Here is a 16,351-nt window from a genome sequence, read left to right as displayed (position 1 = left end):
CGGAGCTCCAGCCTGAGCAACAGAGCAAGACCCTGTCTCAAACCAAGATTAGAATCAGATCAAGTCTAGCCGAGATACAGTAAATTAAGTGGATCAGTTTTAATCTTGTGAATCTACTGAAGGCTCTTTCTGGCATCTGAAAACACACCTCCCGAGGTGCAGGAACACAGGGAACAGGGTGCTGGCCTGCATGGCGTCCTCGCCCCAGCAGCTCCCTTCAGCCCTGGCTCGTAGGCTCAAGGCGTCTGCCTAGGTCTGCTCCCTGCATTCCATTCTTTGCTTCTCCAGTCCTTCCTTCCATTAGAACACCTAGGATGTGCAAAGTACGACACTAAGCACTTTCGTTGTGACTCAAATCACTTCCTTTCCTAAACTCCCAGAGAAATTCAGCAGCTTTTTGAGTTTTTTCTTTTCAGAAACGAAGGCCTGAGGCTGTTCGGCCGTATCTGTATCCCTGGCGCAATATCGGACACATCAAATGGGCGCAAGAAAGGTCTGTGGAATGACAGATCTCTGCAGTCAGCGTCCAGAGCCTTCCTGTCCCACCGTTTTCTAGGCTAGTAAAACCACATGCTGGTTAAAACCTTGTTACAGAAACTGGAATCCTGCCAGTGTTGAAAAGAAAGCTAAACTATGTCTGCATCAAGGAAACCGGTTATCAGTGGAGATGAATCTGATGAGGGTGTGGAAAGGGAGGCTTCAGTTTCTGATGACGACTAAGGGACACCGTAACCTGACAGTCAACAAAAAGCCAGTGTTCCACCTGGGCAGGAAGACGCGCCCCAGATAAGGGCTCGGTGTGACGGAAACCGGGTAGAAACGGGAACAACACAGAGACCTAGATTCAGTGAGTTTTTCATGTTGACATGTAAACCAGACAGCCCACTGAAAATGTCATGAGGGCACTGAGAACACAGAGCTGCTTAAAACATTCTCCCCTTGACTCCATATTCTCATTCCAGTACCTGGACTACGCTACATACTCTCAATTAAACAAACAAACAAAAAAAACAACTAAATAAAAATAATTCTCAATGCAGAGTTCTTCAAAGAATTCCTAATAATTCACATGTTCCAGCTTCAGTTATCACCGAGAACTGGTTTGGTTCCTTTCACATAGGGAAACTGCATCAAGGAAAAGAGTTGGGCAAAGTCAGATTTTCACGCCTGCCGGACTCCTTCGCACCCACGTCAGGGAGTACCAGAGCCTCCCGCTGGCCTCCAGCCCTGGTCAGACGATACGATGTTGGCTCCAAACCTCCTCAGGGTGTCGGTGTCTGGGGCTCCCGGCCCCAGGCAGGCCGGGCGGCAGCTACAGCCTGAGCTCGCGGTCGGGCTTCATGCTGAAGGGCTCCAGCCGCTCGCTCTCGGGCAGCAGGCTGTTGAGCCTGTCCAGCAGGGGCACGGTCTGGTCCACGCCCATCTGTATGCGGCGGAGGATGGCGGACATCTCGTTCACTTTCTGGATCTGCTCGGCGTACTTGGCGTATCTTTTCTGGCGCTCCTGCATGAAGCTGAACAGAGTTTCTACAGACAGATCCATCTGTGGACGGGAAAGAAAAGTACATTACACCTCGCTTAATCAAGTCCTCTCCGCAGGGCCAGGTGTCCAGCCTGTGAGGGACAGAGTCCCGCCGGCCAAGTGGAAGCAGACAAGTTTTACAGGAAGCACCCAGGGCTAAAAAGCCCTTCAGGGACACAGCTTTATCAACTGCTGTGCCAGAACCACCTTTAGAAGAGAACTGAGAGGGGACTGTCCCCGGCTCTATGTTCTGGGAATGTGCCTTATTTGTACCTTGTTGAGATCCTGAGATTTCTATCTCCCTATATGAGGGGAATCATGGATGTGGAAATCCGTCAGGCCAGGGCTGAATCTGGCTCTGCCACATGCATGAGCTGCTAGTACTTATCCTTTGCGTCTCAGGTTCCTCATCTAGAAAAAAACTCGGAGCAGATGGGCGTGGTAGCGTGGCGTGTACTCCCAGCTACTTGGGAGGCTGAGGTGGGAGGATGGCTTGAGTCCAGGAGGTCGAAGCTGCAGCGAGCCATGATCATGCCACTGTACTCCAGCCTGGGCGACAGAGTGAGACCCTGTATCTAACAACAACAACAACAACAAAACCCAACCCCCAAAATGCATGTTCTTCCCTCACTCTTCCCCGAACGGCTGCAGTTTGGCAGTGACTCGGGGAACACGGCAAGGGAAGGGTGGCTGTCCCTGCCAGGGCCAACAATGCAACCAAGGCTCCTGTTCTTACAATAGACCACACTGTTTTTTGTCAAAGTGTGAGGACTAGCTCATGTGCCCTTTTCCCCCATTAAAGAAACTGCAGGCTCTGGGCTCCCCTCGCGTGATCTTCTCTTCCCCTTAAGAGGCTCTTGAGTACCTACCGCCCAGATAAAAATAGGGAGAGGAGATGGCCATCATGTTCGGCACCTGTACCCCTTCCTCAGCATGGACCCCACTTCCACCCCCTCACCCCTTGTTTCCGTCCCAGGCCAGGAGAGAAACAGCTCAACTACCGAGACCCGCACTCCTATCCCGAGGTTCCCAGGCTCCTCCAGCCCTTCCTTCTGGTTTATTCCTGGAGCACTCCCCTTCCTCACCTTGCACCAGGACAAGGGCTCTACACCTGGTACCACAGAGCCTCGGAAAATGGCTTCAAGAGACACAAAAACAAACTAATAAGAACATGGGGGACCAAAGCCAGCCCCAAGAAAAAAGAAGTTCCCTTTTGCTATCGTGTGTGGGGAGGACATGAGGGGCGGGAGGCGACCACAGCACCTCAGTGCTGCTGTCCTCTGGCAGGCCTGCCCAGCTTGCTCGAGTGCCCGCAGGGCAGGAGGAGCAGCTAGTGGGGCAGGGGGAGAAGGAGAAGAGAAAAAAAAAAAAACCATCACAGCGGGAAACCCCAAATAATGTGGGAACAACGCACACGTTCCGAGGTTCTCTGCAGCCCTGTCTGGCGTTCAGCACTTTGGAAGCAGCGAGCCAGGAGATTCCTGCGGTCCCGACAGTCACCCGCCAGGCCTTTTTGGGGTGGCCTTGCAATGAGCACCGAGAAACACTCCAAACACCTGAGAGCCGGCGGGGCTCGGGGGAGCCAGGTGGGATCCTGAATTGGGAACCTTCTCGGGCATCATTTTACTTGGCGGGGCATTTCTGGCCCTCCACCCCGCCACCCTCCCAGACTAGACAGACACTTGAAGCGTTTCTATCTGAAACGGCCTCCAAGGCTCTAACTTATCAAGTGTAAAGTCCTTGGCAGTCAATCCATCCCCCTGATTCACACCTGATGAAGACTGTTCACAGCCATCTTCACCAGGTACCTGTCAAATGGCATGTACTTCCCTACACGTTTGCACATCCAGTTGGGGCCCGGGTTTAATGTCGCCAGAGCTTTTGTAAAGGCACATTCTGTTAATGCTGAGATGAGCACACTGAGTTCAAACAGGGTGTTCATGCGTGCTGACATCATGTCTTACTTCCATTATGCTCCATGAAAGAAAAAAAAAACACAAGAGGAAACTTGAGTTTACGTGATTTTGAAGATCTCACAACGACAGAACCTACACTAGACCCCAGATCTCCGAAGTCCAGCAGCTCCCCTCTCTTACACGTATTTCCCGAGCAAGAGCCTGTACCACTGATGCTCTATGAGACTTCCGTTGGCACGTGGCATGGCATTACAGAAGACTGGATCACAGGTAGGGAAAGTTACTACCTTTTAAATGTTTCCCCCATTCTTGGTCACAAAGAAAGTCTGAACCTGGTGCAAGCAACAGTGGAATATCTGGAAAAGGACAGTAAAACGGGTGATGCCTATTTTTGATGTCTCTGCCCTTTGCTCCTGAGGTAACACTGTCCCTGATCCATAATCCCTACCTTTCCTCCATGAACCCCCAGACACACGCTCATCGCAACACATTTGACGTGACCGTAGGCAGTAAACCAGTATCTCATGCAATTCTCAATCACCATTTTGACAATCTAGAGATATATCCTTATTTACCTTTCCTACTTCTACTTTTGGCACATGGACTCTAACAGGATAGCATATATACTAACTGTCTTCTGGATAAACAGAGGTGTGATGATGTCACCTAGGGCTACCTCACTGAATACTCCACAGCCATTCAAAAGACCCAGCTTGGCCGGGCACAGTGGCTCACGCCTGTAATCCCAGCACTTTGGGAGGCCGAGGGCGGATTGCCTGAGCTCAGGCGTTTGAGATCAGCCTGGGCAACACAGCGAAACCCCGTCTCTACTAAAATACAAAAAATTAGCCGGGCATGGCCGCGTGCACCTGTAGTCCCAACTACTTGGAGGCTGAGGCAGGAGAATGGCTTGAACCCGGGAGGCAGAGGTTGCAGTGAGCCAAGATCGCGTCACTGTACTCCAGTCTGGGTGACAGAGTGAGACTCCATATCCAAAAAAAAAAAAAAGATCCAGCTTCACACAGGGCAATCTAACCATCCAAGCTGGAGCTAAAGGGCAACCACGAAGCTTGTTTCTGAAATGGATAGTTACAATTTTTGTTCGCCCCACTCATCAATCCATTCATCTACCAATAAAACAACGGTTAAAACTGCAGGTTCTGGAGCCAGACTACCTAGGTTTAAGGGCTACCCTCGATCCAGTATCTATGTGATTTTAGAAAATTACCCAGAAGGGTGATTACATGAGAGCAAGGATTTGGTGTGCTTTAAACCCTGCTATATCTCCAGTACCCAGCACATAGCAGGTCCTGAATAAATATTTGTTGAACAAATGAATCAAAATACATGTAAGCCTCGGTTTCCTCATCTGTAAGGTAGTGGGGATAACAACAGTGGCTACTTAAGAGACTGTCCCGAGGATTAAATGAGATTCTGCAAGGAGAACAGTATTATCCTGCCCAGCACACAGTTGAACACTGGGTGAGTGTGAGCTATTAACATACGGGCAACAGACAGTTACTGAGTAGCATCACGTGCCCTGTGCCATGTGCTATGCGAGGTCCTAGGATATAGATATTGAGAACCAAAACTACTTACACCCACACAGCTCACCGTGTACATTAACATGAATTTTCTTTTCCGCTGTTTCTGTTAACATGACTTTACTATTCTAGGAAACTCAGGCCCAGAAACATATGCATTGCAAATAACTTTGTTTCAGGAACTTAACAAAAATGAAATGAATAAACTAGCTGATTTTCGAATAGAAAGTGAACAACTCTTTATTCTCCACGACTCCTGCCTCAAAACCCTCGCCTTGCCGTGACACACGACCAAGTTCTGGTCCATAGTGTGTGCCAGGACGTGTCTCCTGGCAGCCTGCAGGCACCTTCCTGGAGAGTCAGCTGGCACGCACTCTTGGTCGCTTCTCTTCTCCACTGTCCCCTCCTCCGCTCTGCTGCTGCTGCTGCAATGCAAGTGCACCCCATGTAGACCATGAGAATAACAAAGGTTACATCCTGGAGTTGGCATATCATGAGCTAGAAGCAGCCTGGGTCCGTGAGGATGTCTATGGCTAAGAGTAGACCAGGCCTGAGAGAGAAGAATAAACTTTCATTTTGTAGAAGCCACCATCTTTTGGGGTTTCTGTAACACTAGTTAATATAATCTTATACTGATACATATGAATGCTGGCCAGGTGTGGTGGCTCATGCTTGCCATCTCAGCATTTTGGGAGGCTGAGGTAGGAGGACCACTTGAGCCCAGGAACTCAAGAGCAGCCATGACAACACAGTGAGTCCTCATCTCTACAAAAAAATCAAATAAAAATTAGCCAGGTGTGATGGAACACACCTGTAGTCCCACCTGCTGCAGAGGCTGAGGTGAGAAAATTGCTTGATCTCAGGAGGTCGAGGCTGCAGTGAGTTGTGATCACACCACTACACTCCAGCCTGGAAAAAAAGAGCAAGGCCCTATCACAGACCAAAAAAAAAAAAAAAAAAAAAATGCAATAAAGCCTTTGCCTTCAAGGAACTCATTTACTCAAACTCATACCTCAAACTTTGCCCACCAGATTCATATATCATCTCTGGGGGCAGTCCATTTCAAAGGACAAGTGAAACAGAAGGGGAGATGATTTGAGGATAGAACTCCAGGCCTCATGACGGTATCAGGCATCTGTAGAATGTGCTCAGGGTTGTTCCAAATACCTTATACGGATAGTGCGGGCCCATTTGCCTACTTGGCTGGTCCACCCAATACATGAACTCAAAATATTAAAACCATCACGCTACCTGACTTCAAACTATACTACAAGGCTACAGTAACCAAAACAGCATGGTACTGGTACCAAAACAGAGATATAGACCAATGGAACAGAACAGAGTCCTCAGAAATAATACCACACATCTACAGCCATCTGATCTTTGACAAACCTGAGAGAAACAAGAAATGGGGAAAGGATTCCCTATTTCATAAATGGTGCTGGGAAAATTGGCTAGCCATAAGTAGAAAGCTGAAACTGGATCCTTTCCTTACTCCTTATACGAAAATTAATTCAAGATGGACTAGACACTTAAATGTTAGACCTAATACCATAAAAACCCTAGAGGAAAACCTAGGTAGTACCATTCAGGACACAGGCATGGGCAAAGACTTCATGTCTAAAACACCAAAAGCAACGGCAGCAAAAGCCAAAATTGACAAATGGGATCTCATTAAACTAAAGAGCTTCTGCACAGCAAAAGAAACTACCATCAGAGTGAACAGGCAACCTACAGAATGGGAGAAAATTTTTGCAATCTACTCATCTGACAAAGGGCTAATATCCAGAACCTACAAAGAACTCAAACAAATTTACAAGAAAAAAACAAACAGCCCCATCAAAAAGTGGGCAAAGGATATGAACAGACATTTCTCAAAAGAAGACATTCATACAGCCAACAGACACATGAAAAAATGCTCATCATCACTGGCCATCAGAGAAATGCAAATAAAACCACAATGAGATACCATCTCACACCAGTTAGAATGGTGATCATTAAAAAGTCAGGAAACAACAGGTGCTGGAGAGGATATGGAGAAATAGGAACACTTTTACACTGTTGGTGGGATTGTATACTAGTTCAACCATTATGGAAAACAGTATGGCGATTCCTCAAGGATCTAGAACTAGATGTACCATATGACCCAGCCATCCCATTACTGGGTATATACCCAAAGGATTATAAATCATGCTGCTATAAAGACACATGCACACGTATGTTTATTGTGGCACTATTCACAATAGCAAAGACTTGGAATCAACCCAGATGTCCATCAGTGACAGACTGGATTAAGAAAATGTGGCACATATACACCATGGAATACTATGCAGCCATAAAAAAGGATGAGTTTGTGTCCTTTGTAGGGACATGGATGCAGCTGGAAACCATCATTCTTAGCAAACTATCACAAGAACAGAAAACCAAACACCGCATGTTCTCACTCATAGGCGGGAACTGAACAATGAGATCACTTGGACTCGGGAAGGGGAACATCACACACCGGGGCCTATCATGGGGAGGGGGGAGGGGGGAGGGGGGAGGGATTGCATTGGGAGTTATACCTGATGTAAATGATGAGTTGATGGGTGCAGCACACCAACATGGCACAAGTATACATATGTAACAAACCTGCACGTTATGCACATGTACCCTAGAACTTAAAGTATTAAAAAAAAAAAAATTAACAAATCACATCCAGAAATACACAAAAAGGATAATACTTTATCACCAAGTAATGCTTATGTCAAGGAGACACGCTTTTTCAACATCTGAAAAATCAATCGAAGTAACTTGCCATTTCAACAGAATAGAGGTTAGAAATCTATGACTATCTTAATAGATATAAGAAAAAGCATTCAACAAACTGAACATGCATTTATTATGGAAATTTGTTCAGCAAAGTAGGAACAGAAGGAAACTTCCTCAACCTGATAAAGGGTGTCTATGAAAAACCTCCAGCTAACAATATAGTTATTGGTGAAAGACATTTTTCTCCCTAAGACTAGGAACAAGGCAAGCACGTCTCCACTCTTACCACTTCTATTCAACATTGTACTAAATGCAATAGCCAATGCAATAAACCAAGTAAAAGGCAAAGAAATTAGAAAGGAATAAAAGGGTCTTTATCTGCAGATGACATTATACACTTAGAAAATCTTTAAAAATCCACTAAAAACTATTAAAGTGAAGTTAGCAAGGTTGCAAGATACATGGTCAGCATACAGAAATCAATTGTATTTCTACATAACAATGAATGACAAGACAGTGAAATAAAAGAATACTATTTACAACTGCATCAGCAACATGAAATACTTAGGGAAAAATTCAACGAAATGTGTACAAGACCTGTATGCTGATACTACAAAACATTGCTCTGAAAAATTAAAAGGGATCTTAGGAAATGAAGTATATCATGTTCACAGATTGTCAGATTCAACACAGTCAAGGTGTTGGTGTCAAATTGATTAAGAGGTTCATTTGTAATCCAAGTAAAAGTTCCAGAAGGCATTGTTTTACAGGAATTGGTAAGCTGATTCTAAGTACATAGAATGGCCAAAATAATTGGAAGAACAAAGTCTGAAGACTTATAGTACTTGATTTCAGGACTTACTATAAAGCTATAGTAATCAGGATAGCATGGTGCTGGCATGGAGACACACAGATCCATGAAACGAAAGACAGTGTAAAAATGATCTAAAAATATACAGTTAATTGATTTTTTTGTTGTTGTTACAAAGGTTCCAAGGCAATTCAATAGGGGAAAAAAGTTTTTCAACAATTTGTGCTGGAATATCTAGATATCTACAAAGAGAAAGAATGAACCTGGACCCTTACATCTCACCCTGCATACACAAGGAATTAACATAGAATGGATCACAGACCTAAATATAGAAGCTAAAACTACAGAACTTCTAGAAGAAAATATAGGAGAAAAATCTCTGCTACCTTGGCTGGGCTCGCTGGCTCACGCCTGTAATCCCAGCACTTTGGGAGGCCGAGGCAGATGGATCATCTCAGCTCAGGAGTTCGAGACCAGCCTGACCAACATGGTGAAATCTCATCTCTACTAAATACAAAAAGTTAGCTGGACGTGGTGGTGCATGCCTGTAGTCCCATACACTTGGGAGGCTGAGGCAGGAGAATCGCTTGAACCTGGGAGGCAGAGGTTGCAGTGAGCTGAGATCTTGGCATTGCACCCCAGCCTGGGTGACAGAGCAAGACTCTGTCTTTAAAAAAAAAAAAAAAGAAAAAAAAAAATCTTTGCTACCTTGGGGTATGCAAAGATTTCTAAGTTTCAATAAGTGTTAACCATAAAATAAAAATGGTTAAATTGATTTTCATCAAAACTAAAAACTTCTCTTAAAAAGATACCATTAAGGCCGGGCGTGGTGACTCACACCTGTAATCCCAGAAGCTTGGGAGGCCAAGGCAGGTGTGGATCACCCGAGGTCAGAAGCTTGAGACCAGCCTGGCCAACATGGAGAAACCCTGTCTCTACTAAAAATACAAAATTAGCCAGGCCTGATGGCGCATGCCTGTTAATCCCAGCTACTCGGGAGGCTGAGGCAGGAGAATCGCCTGAACCCGGGAGGCGGAGGTTGCGGTGAGCCGAGATCGTGCCATTGTACTCCAGCCTGGGCAACTAGAGCAAAACTCCATCTCCAAAAAAAAAAAAAAAAAAGATACCATTAAGAAAATGAGGCCGGGTGCAGTGGCTCATGCCTATAATCCCAGCACTCTGGGAGGCTCAGGCAGGCAGATCACCTGAGGTCAGGTATTTGACACCAGCCTGGCCAATATGGTGAAACCCTGTCTCTACTAAAAATATAAAAATTAAGCCGGGCATGGTGGCTCAAGCCTGTAATCCCAGCACTTTGGGAGGCTGAGATGGGCGGATCACAAGGTCAGGAGATCGAGACCATCCTGGCTAACATGGTGAAACCCCGTCTCTACTAAAAAATACAAAAAACTAGCCGGGCGAGGTGGCGGGCGCCTGTGGTCCCAGCTACTCCGGAGGCTGAGGCAGGAGAATGGCGTAAACCCGGGAGGCGGAGCTTGCAGTGAGCTGAGATCCGGCCACTGCACTCCAGCCTGGGCGACAGAGCCTGACTCAGTCTCAAAAAAAAAAAAAAAAAAAAAAAAAAAAATTAGCCAGGTGTGGTGGTGCACACCTGTAATCCCAGCCACTCACGATGCTGAGGCAGGAGAATATCTCTTTTTTTTTTTTTTCTTTTTTGAGATGGAGTCTGGCCTTGTCACCCAGGCTAGAGTGCAGTGGTGCGATCTCAGCTCACTGCAACCTCCAACTCCCAGGTTCAAGCGATTCTCCTGCCTCAGCCTCCTGAGTAGCTGGGACTACAGGCGTGCCACCACGCCCAGCTAATTTTTTCTATTTTTAGTAGAGATGGGTTTCACCGTGTGAGCGAGGATAGTCTCGAGCTCCTGACCTCGTGATCTACCAGCCTTGGCCTCCCAAAGTGCCGGGATCACAAGCGTGAGCCACCGCGCCCGGCCAGGAGAATCTCTTGAGCGCAAGAGGCAGAAGGTGCAGTGAGTCGAGATCGCACCACTGCCCTCCAGCCTGGGTGACACAGCAAGACTGTCTCAAAAAAAGAAAAAAAAAAGAAAAAGGAAAAAGAAAAAGAAAATGAAAAGGCAAGCAGTAGACTGAGAAAATATTCATAATATTTTATTCCCTATGAAAATAATGGGCAAAAATAGAAAGAAAGAAAAAATTTCACTATCTATCTATATCAAATGACAGTCTACATCCAGAATATATCAATAGCTCTTATAATTCAACACTAAGAAAAAATCCAACATTTGGGATCGTTTCAGGAGAACTGAAAACATGATTGAATTATTGTTCTTGAGGGAGAAATATGGGGTAGAAATGGGTCAGAGGCTGGGGAAAAGTCCTGCAGGAGATCGCCTGGAAGTGGGATCTCACCTTCTTGGGACAAAGGAGCCAAGGAAGTGTTAAGAGTAAAACTATTAACAGTGTGGAGATTGCACCCTTGGGCACTGTTAAGGAAGCTGGACTACAGATAAGGGAAAAAAAAAAGAGAGAGTAGGCAGATGTTACCCAGACAATTGTCACAACAGAACTCCTTTGCTAAAGCCCTGACACAGTATGGAAAGAAAAAAATTCTCTTCAGTTTTCAAATTCCTCTAAGGACTCTGGAGACTTCTAGCTTATGACCACAATTATCCCGAATCCCATCCTTTGTCTCTGGATAGTTACTGCTGCCAAACAAGGAGCGGCTATTCATGACACTGATGCCCACTGAGGCTGCACTCTAACCTCAGAGGGGCCCTGTCTCATGGAAGCGGCTGTCCTGCCTGAGCTGGAGTGGCAGAACAGAACTCAATTGCCTTCAGATCCACTGGCTTAAATTCGCAATGGTTCAGCCGCCAAGACTGAGCCAGAGCTTTTACCTCCGCTGTGGGTAGACCACCCAGACCCTGCAAATGACCTATTTAGACATCTGAAATCATTCCTGAGCTCAGGCTGAGTGACTCAGTTTGTGGGGGAGGGGAGAGAGCTTCTATAGAAGCAATAAAATAAAGAATTACTGTGAAGTTGAGTAACCATTCCAGTTTTCTAACTAAAATATACATCACTTACGGATACAGACAGTAGCATCGGACAGAACTGTGTCAACATCTTGCTTCTGCAGATGACTCATTACCTTCATGACCTTGAGCCAGTTACTTAACCTTGCTGACCCTCAGCTTCTTTGTCCCCTAAATTGGGGACATTGACAATGCCTACCTTATAGAGTTGACGTAGAATTAAACGAGATAACATATATAAAACTCCTAGAACAGTCCCCAGGAAAAAGGAGCTCCATCAATGATAAAATGTATGTGAACTGAAACAGAAACTCTGTCTAGAAACCTCTTTTACATGAAGAATGAAAAAGCAAGATAAGAAATGTAGTGCATGAAAGCAGAAAAAAACAACAAATGACATTTTGTGATATCCAAATAGACACAAGCTATCTATTGTGAAGGCAGGAGCTTATGTGGACGCCTCCTCTCGGTTACATTAACTATCTTCAAGGCTTACACAATCACTCAGATGACAACTTACCATTGTGTTTTTTGCTGATATGTTTTATTTTTGTTCTGTACTTCTGCTACCGAAAATCTTACAACAGAGTCACATTACTCATCCCAGTTTCCTGATAGAATCATTTCGCACTACGTCACAACTGAAATCGTTATTTACCTACAAGTCCTTCCATGTGTTTCTGATCTATATGTTGAGAGTAAAGAGTAACTATTACAACACTGTTTGATGCTACCCAATATGGTAAAAGTAAAAATACATACGTGTACATGCGTCCATGGATATTTTTCAAAAAATATTTTGAAAGCAAAACCAAAAGCTTTAATAAACGATATCCTCTCCAACAAGAGGATACAGTGCTTCAAAAACTTTTGTTACATAAAATTTCCTGATAAAATAAGCTTTGATGCTGGTTTGAAGCAGATGGGTCATGCCATTAAAGATGTCACTGTGGTTTGTTTTTTGGAGACAGGGTCTCGCTCTGTTGTCCAGGCTGGAGTGCAGTGGCCTGATCATAGCTCACGGGAGCCTTGAATTCCTGGGTCCAAGCAGTCCTCCTACCTCAGCTTCCTGAGTAGCTAAGACTACATGTGCATGCCACCATGCCTGGATAATTTTTGTTTTTTATTTTTTGTACAGATGGGGTCTCACGATGATGCCCTGGCTGATCTCCAAACTCCTGGCCTCAAGCCATCCACCCCCTCAGCCTTCCAAAGTGTTGGGATTACAGGCGTGATCTACCACAACTGCCCTCACTATGCTTGATGTAGTTCTTTTCAAAGTAAAGGTAAACTTTCCGAATTAGTGACATACTACAAGGGCTTATTTTAAGTTAGAAAAGATGTGCAACATAATAGTGAGAACTTCATAAAGATAGTGTACAACTTTTAAATTCTAAAAACTTAAGATGTAGATATGCACGAAATGATCAAAAGCAAATTTAATAACCCTCATGGGTCAAAAGAAAAATGAGCAGGTAAGCTGTGTTTCACAGTTAACAAAATTCACATCCATATGATCAATAGACTTATTTTTCTATCCCCAAGATACTTAAGTTTAAAAGAAATGTTAAAAACAAAGACTGCATATGGACCTAAGACTGTTTTTTTTTTTTTTTTTTTTTTTTAAAGACCGAGTCTCACTCTGTTGCCCAGGCTGGAGGGCAGTGGTGCAATCTCGGCTCACTGCAACCTCCGCCTCCCAGGTTGAAGCGATTCTCCTGCCTCAGCCTCCCAAGTAGCTGCGAGTACAGGTGTGCATCACCACGCCTGGCTAATTTTTGTATTTTTAGTAGAGACGGGGTTTCACCATGTAGATCGGGCTGGTCTCGAACTCCTGACCTCAGGTGATCTGCCCTCCTCAGCCTCCCAAAGTGCTGGGGTTACAGACATGAGCCACTGTACCCAGCTCAAGACTGCATTTAAAAAGTCACTCATCTTTCCCACTCTTTAAAGGTAATGTTTAGCTTTTAATGTGGTGTCTCTCAGTTAACATTAGTATCAAGGTTAATTTTTATTTGATCTCAACGGATATCTCACTTTCTCTACACTCATTCTACATTTAAATTCCTGTTTCCCAAGGAGGTAAGTTTAGGAATATGGAGGCTGGGAGGAGGAGGCATGATGGGTTGAGGCCAGCTAACCAAACGCTGCCTCTTTTTAGGGTTCTAAATCCATCCCCGGCTTTGTTCTTTCTTTTGCTGGATTTCCTTCTGGGTTCAAAATGTAATGAGCAGGCAGTGATATGTAATTCTGCTCTTTTATTGTAAGCACTTTGTAGCTAAAGGGGCTAAATGGAAAAGTAACAATTCATCCTGTTGTACAGCTATTCAAATAACAACATTCTGAGGCCAGTAACAATCTGCTATTTGAAGACGGGCATATTGCTGATTTTTAGCAATGTAAGCTCACCCTTCAAATCCTTGACATCACTAATAATCCATTACCATTAACAAAGTAAGTCAGAAGACCTGAATTTAAACCCTACTAGTTGGTGAACTTGGGCAAGTCACAAGCTGACTCTCAGCTTCTACTTTTCAAAAGTGGGGCTAATAATGGCTAATATTCATTCTATCTCATGGCAGTGTTGTAATGGTTATAATGAGATAATATATGTAAGAATGATCTGAAAACACAACACTGCTATAAACATGTATGTTTATATTATTCTAACAATGAATGGCAAAATATGCTTGGAAGTTTTTTTATGGTAGTAAAACTAAGAAGTTCCCAAATCATAATCACCTTCGAAGAAAACTGCTACAATGTTTTATATAAAGCTTCAATATCCACCCTTCTCAGATGTTTCTGAAATTCAGAACTACCAATTCTCCCAATTAGGAAGCAGTTAGCCTAACTATATAAATCAGTCCTGTTCCTAGGGCAAAAATCTGGCCTTGGAATTACAACTGAAGCCATTTATCCAAAGAAGATATACAAATGGCCAATAAACACAGGAAAAGATGTTCAACATCGTTGGACATTAGAGAAGGGCACATCAAAAGCAAAAGAATACAACTTCACACCCACTAGGATGGCTCAAATGAAAAGGCAGATAATGACAAATGTTAGTGAGGGTGTGGAGAAACCGGAACCCCTGTGCATTGCTGGTAGGCATGTAAAATAGGACAGTCATTCTGAAGAACAGTTTGGCCGTTTCTCCAAAAGTTAAACATAAAGTTACTATACAGCCAGCGATTTCACTTCACATATATTCCCAAGAGAAGTAAATTGTATGTTCACCCAAAACCTTGTACACAAATTTTTATAGCAGCATTATTCACAATAGGCAAAGAGTAGACACAACCCAAATGTCCATCCGCTGAGAAATGGATAAACAAAACGTGGTCTATCCATAGAATAAAATATTCTTCATCCATAAAAAGATATGAGATACTGATATAAGCTACAACATGGATAAACCTTGAAAACATTATGCTAAGTAAAAGAAACCAGACACAAAAGCCACATATCACATGATTCCCTTTATATGAAATACCCCCAACGGGCAAATCCATAGAGACAGAAAGGAGACTGGCAGTTGCCAGGGGGTAGGGGAATGGAGGTATGGGGAGTGACTGCTGATGTACACAGAGTTTCTTTCTAGGGAGATGAAAATGTTCTGGAATTACATAGTTGTGTAGCTGCACAATCTTGTAAGAATACTAAAACCAATGAAATGCACATTGTAAAAGGGTGAACTATGTGAATAACTCAATTTTAAAAAATAATAAAATAAACGTATTCAAATACATTTAATTCCTTCTCCCAGACCTCTGACGGATACCAGTAATGCATCATGGTTATTCTTTAAATCTGACTTGGACTCAGAACCCGTCTTGGCACTGAACCCCAGATGGCCACTTTCGAGTTTACAAAGATGAACAAACCTATCTGGGAATCCTGGACTAGACACTACGAAAGTGGCTCTGAAACAAATTGCTGAGGCTAAGTAATACATTTTTAATCACAAAGGAAGGTGGTAGCTGAGTCTGCAAGAGGAACAGTCCAAGGTAAAAAGCTGTGTTCATAGGATCCTGGATCTTTACATTAACTATACCATGCATCAACTAACCCCAAAAGGAAGTATATGATGCCAGTTCTCAGCAATTTCCTTGAACCTTCAAGCCTACTGATTTTTAAATGGACTCATACTGACAGCATTCATTTTTTTAAAAATAAAAACTATATTTACAGCACACAACACGTTTTGACATACATCTACATAGTGAAATGATTTCTATAGTCACGCTAATTAAAATCTTCATCTCCTCACATACTTACCATTTTTTGCTTCTGACACCTTCTTCCAGACCTTTCTTCCACTTTGCGAACCCGGTGCTTGTGTTTTCATACATTGACTACCCCGTGATTTGGTCTTTGACTCATGGTAGTAGCTGTCTCCACTCCGAAGAGTAGGAGGCCCATCGCCACAAATCAAGATATGGCACATTCTAGCCCACCTGCCACCTCTATCCCCACCAGACCATGGTTACTTGCCCTGCAGTAGAGATTCAGACAGATTATAAAGGTTAGGCTATGACAGGCTGCAACAAAACCTTTCAGGGTGAACTGTGTGCTTTCTGGCTGTCCAACCCTCCTCCAGATCACCATTCCCATGGAGGGTTTGGGAGTATGAATCTTTTGTGGACGCCTCTCTCTTGCACAAGGGACAACAATGGGCAAATGTTTTCCTTAATTACACCACAGGCTGAATGGCACTAATTACCACATTTTGGACACTTTGAAGTGACCTTGTTTCTGAAGGCAGTAGTTTGCAATGGCAGCCTGTA

General features: G+C 44.1%; 1 protein-coding gene across 2 annotated transcripts in view; it reads right to left on the bottom strand.

The window, feature by feature from the left end:
• Positions 1-614: 614 nt before the first annotated feature.
• Positions 615-16,351, bottom strand: part of BORCS5 (BLOC-1 related complex subunit 5) — a 109,394-nt gene continuing 93,657 nt past the window's right edge. The window contains 1 exon segment of one of the 2 annotated variants that reach the window (NM_001261647.1): positions 615-1,543. In NM_001261647.1, coding sequence (NP_001248576.1) covers positions 1,313-1,543 — 231 coding nt within the window. In that variant the 3' untranslated portion in view covers positions 615-1,312. 2 annotated transcript variants of the gene reach the window in all.

This window comes from Macaca mulatta, chromosome 11 (genome assembly GCF_049350105.2).
Source record: "Macaca mulatta isolate MMU2019108-1 chromosome 11, T2T-MMU8v2.0, whole genome shotgun sequence".
NCBI classification, from domain to species: domain Eukaryota; kingdom Metazoa; phylum Chordata; class Mammalia; order Primates; family Cercopithecidae; genus Macaca; species Macaca mulatta.
Note: the sequence above shows the minus strand (reverse complement) of the source record. Positions and strands in the feature narration are given on the sequence as shown.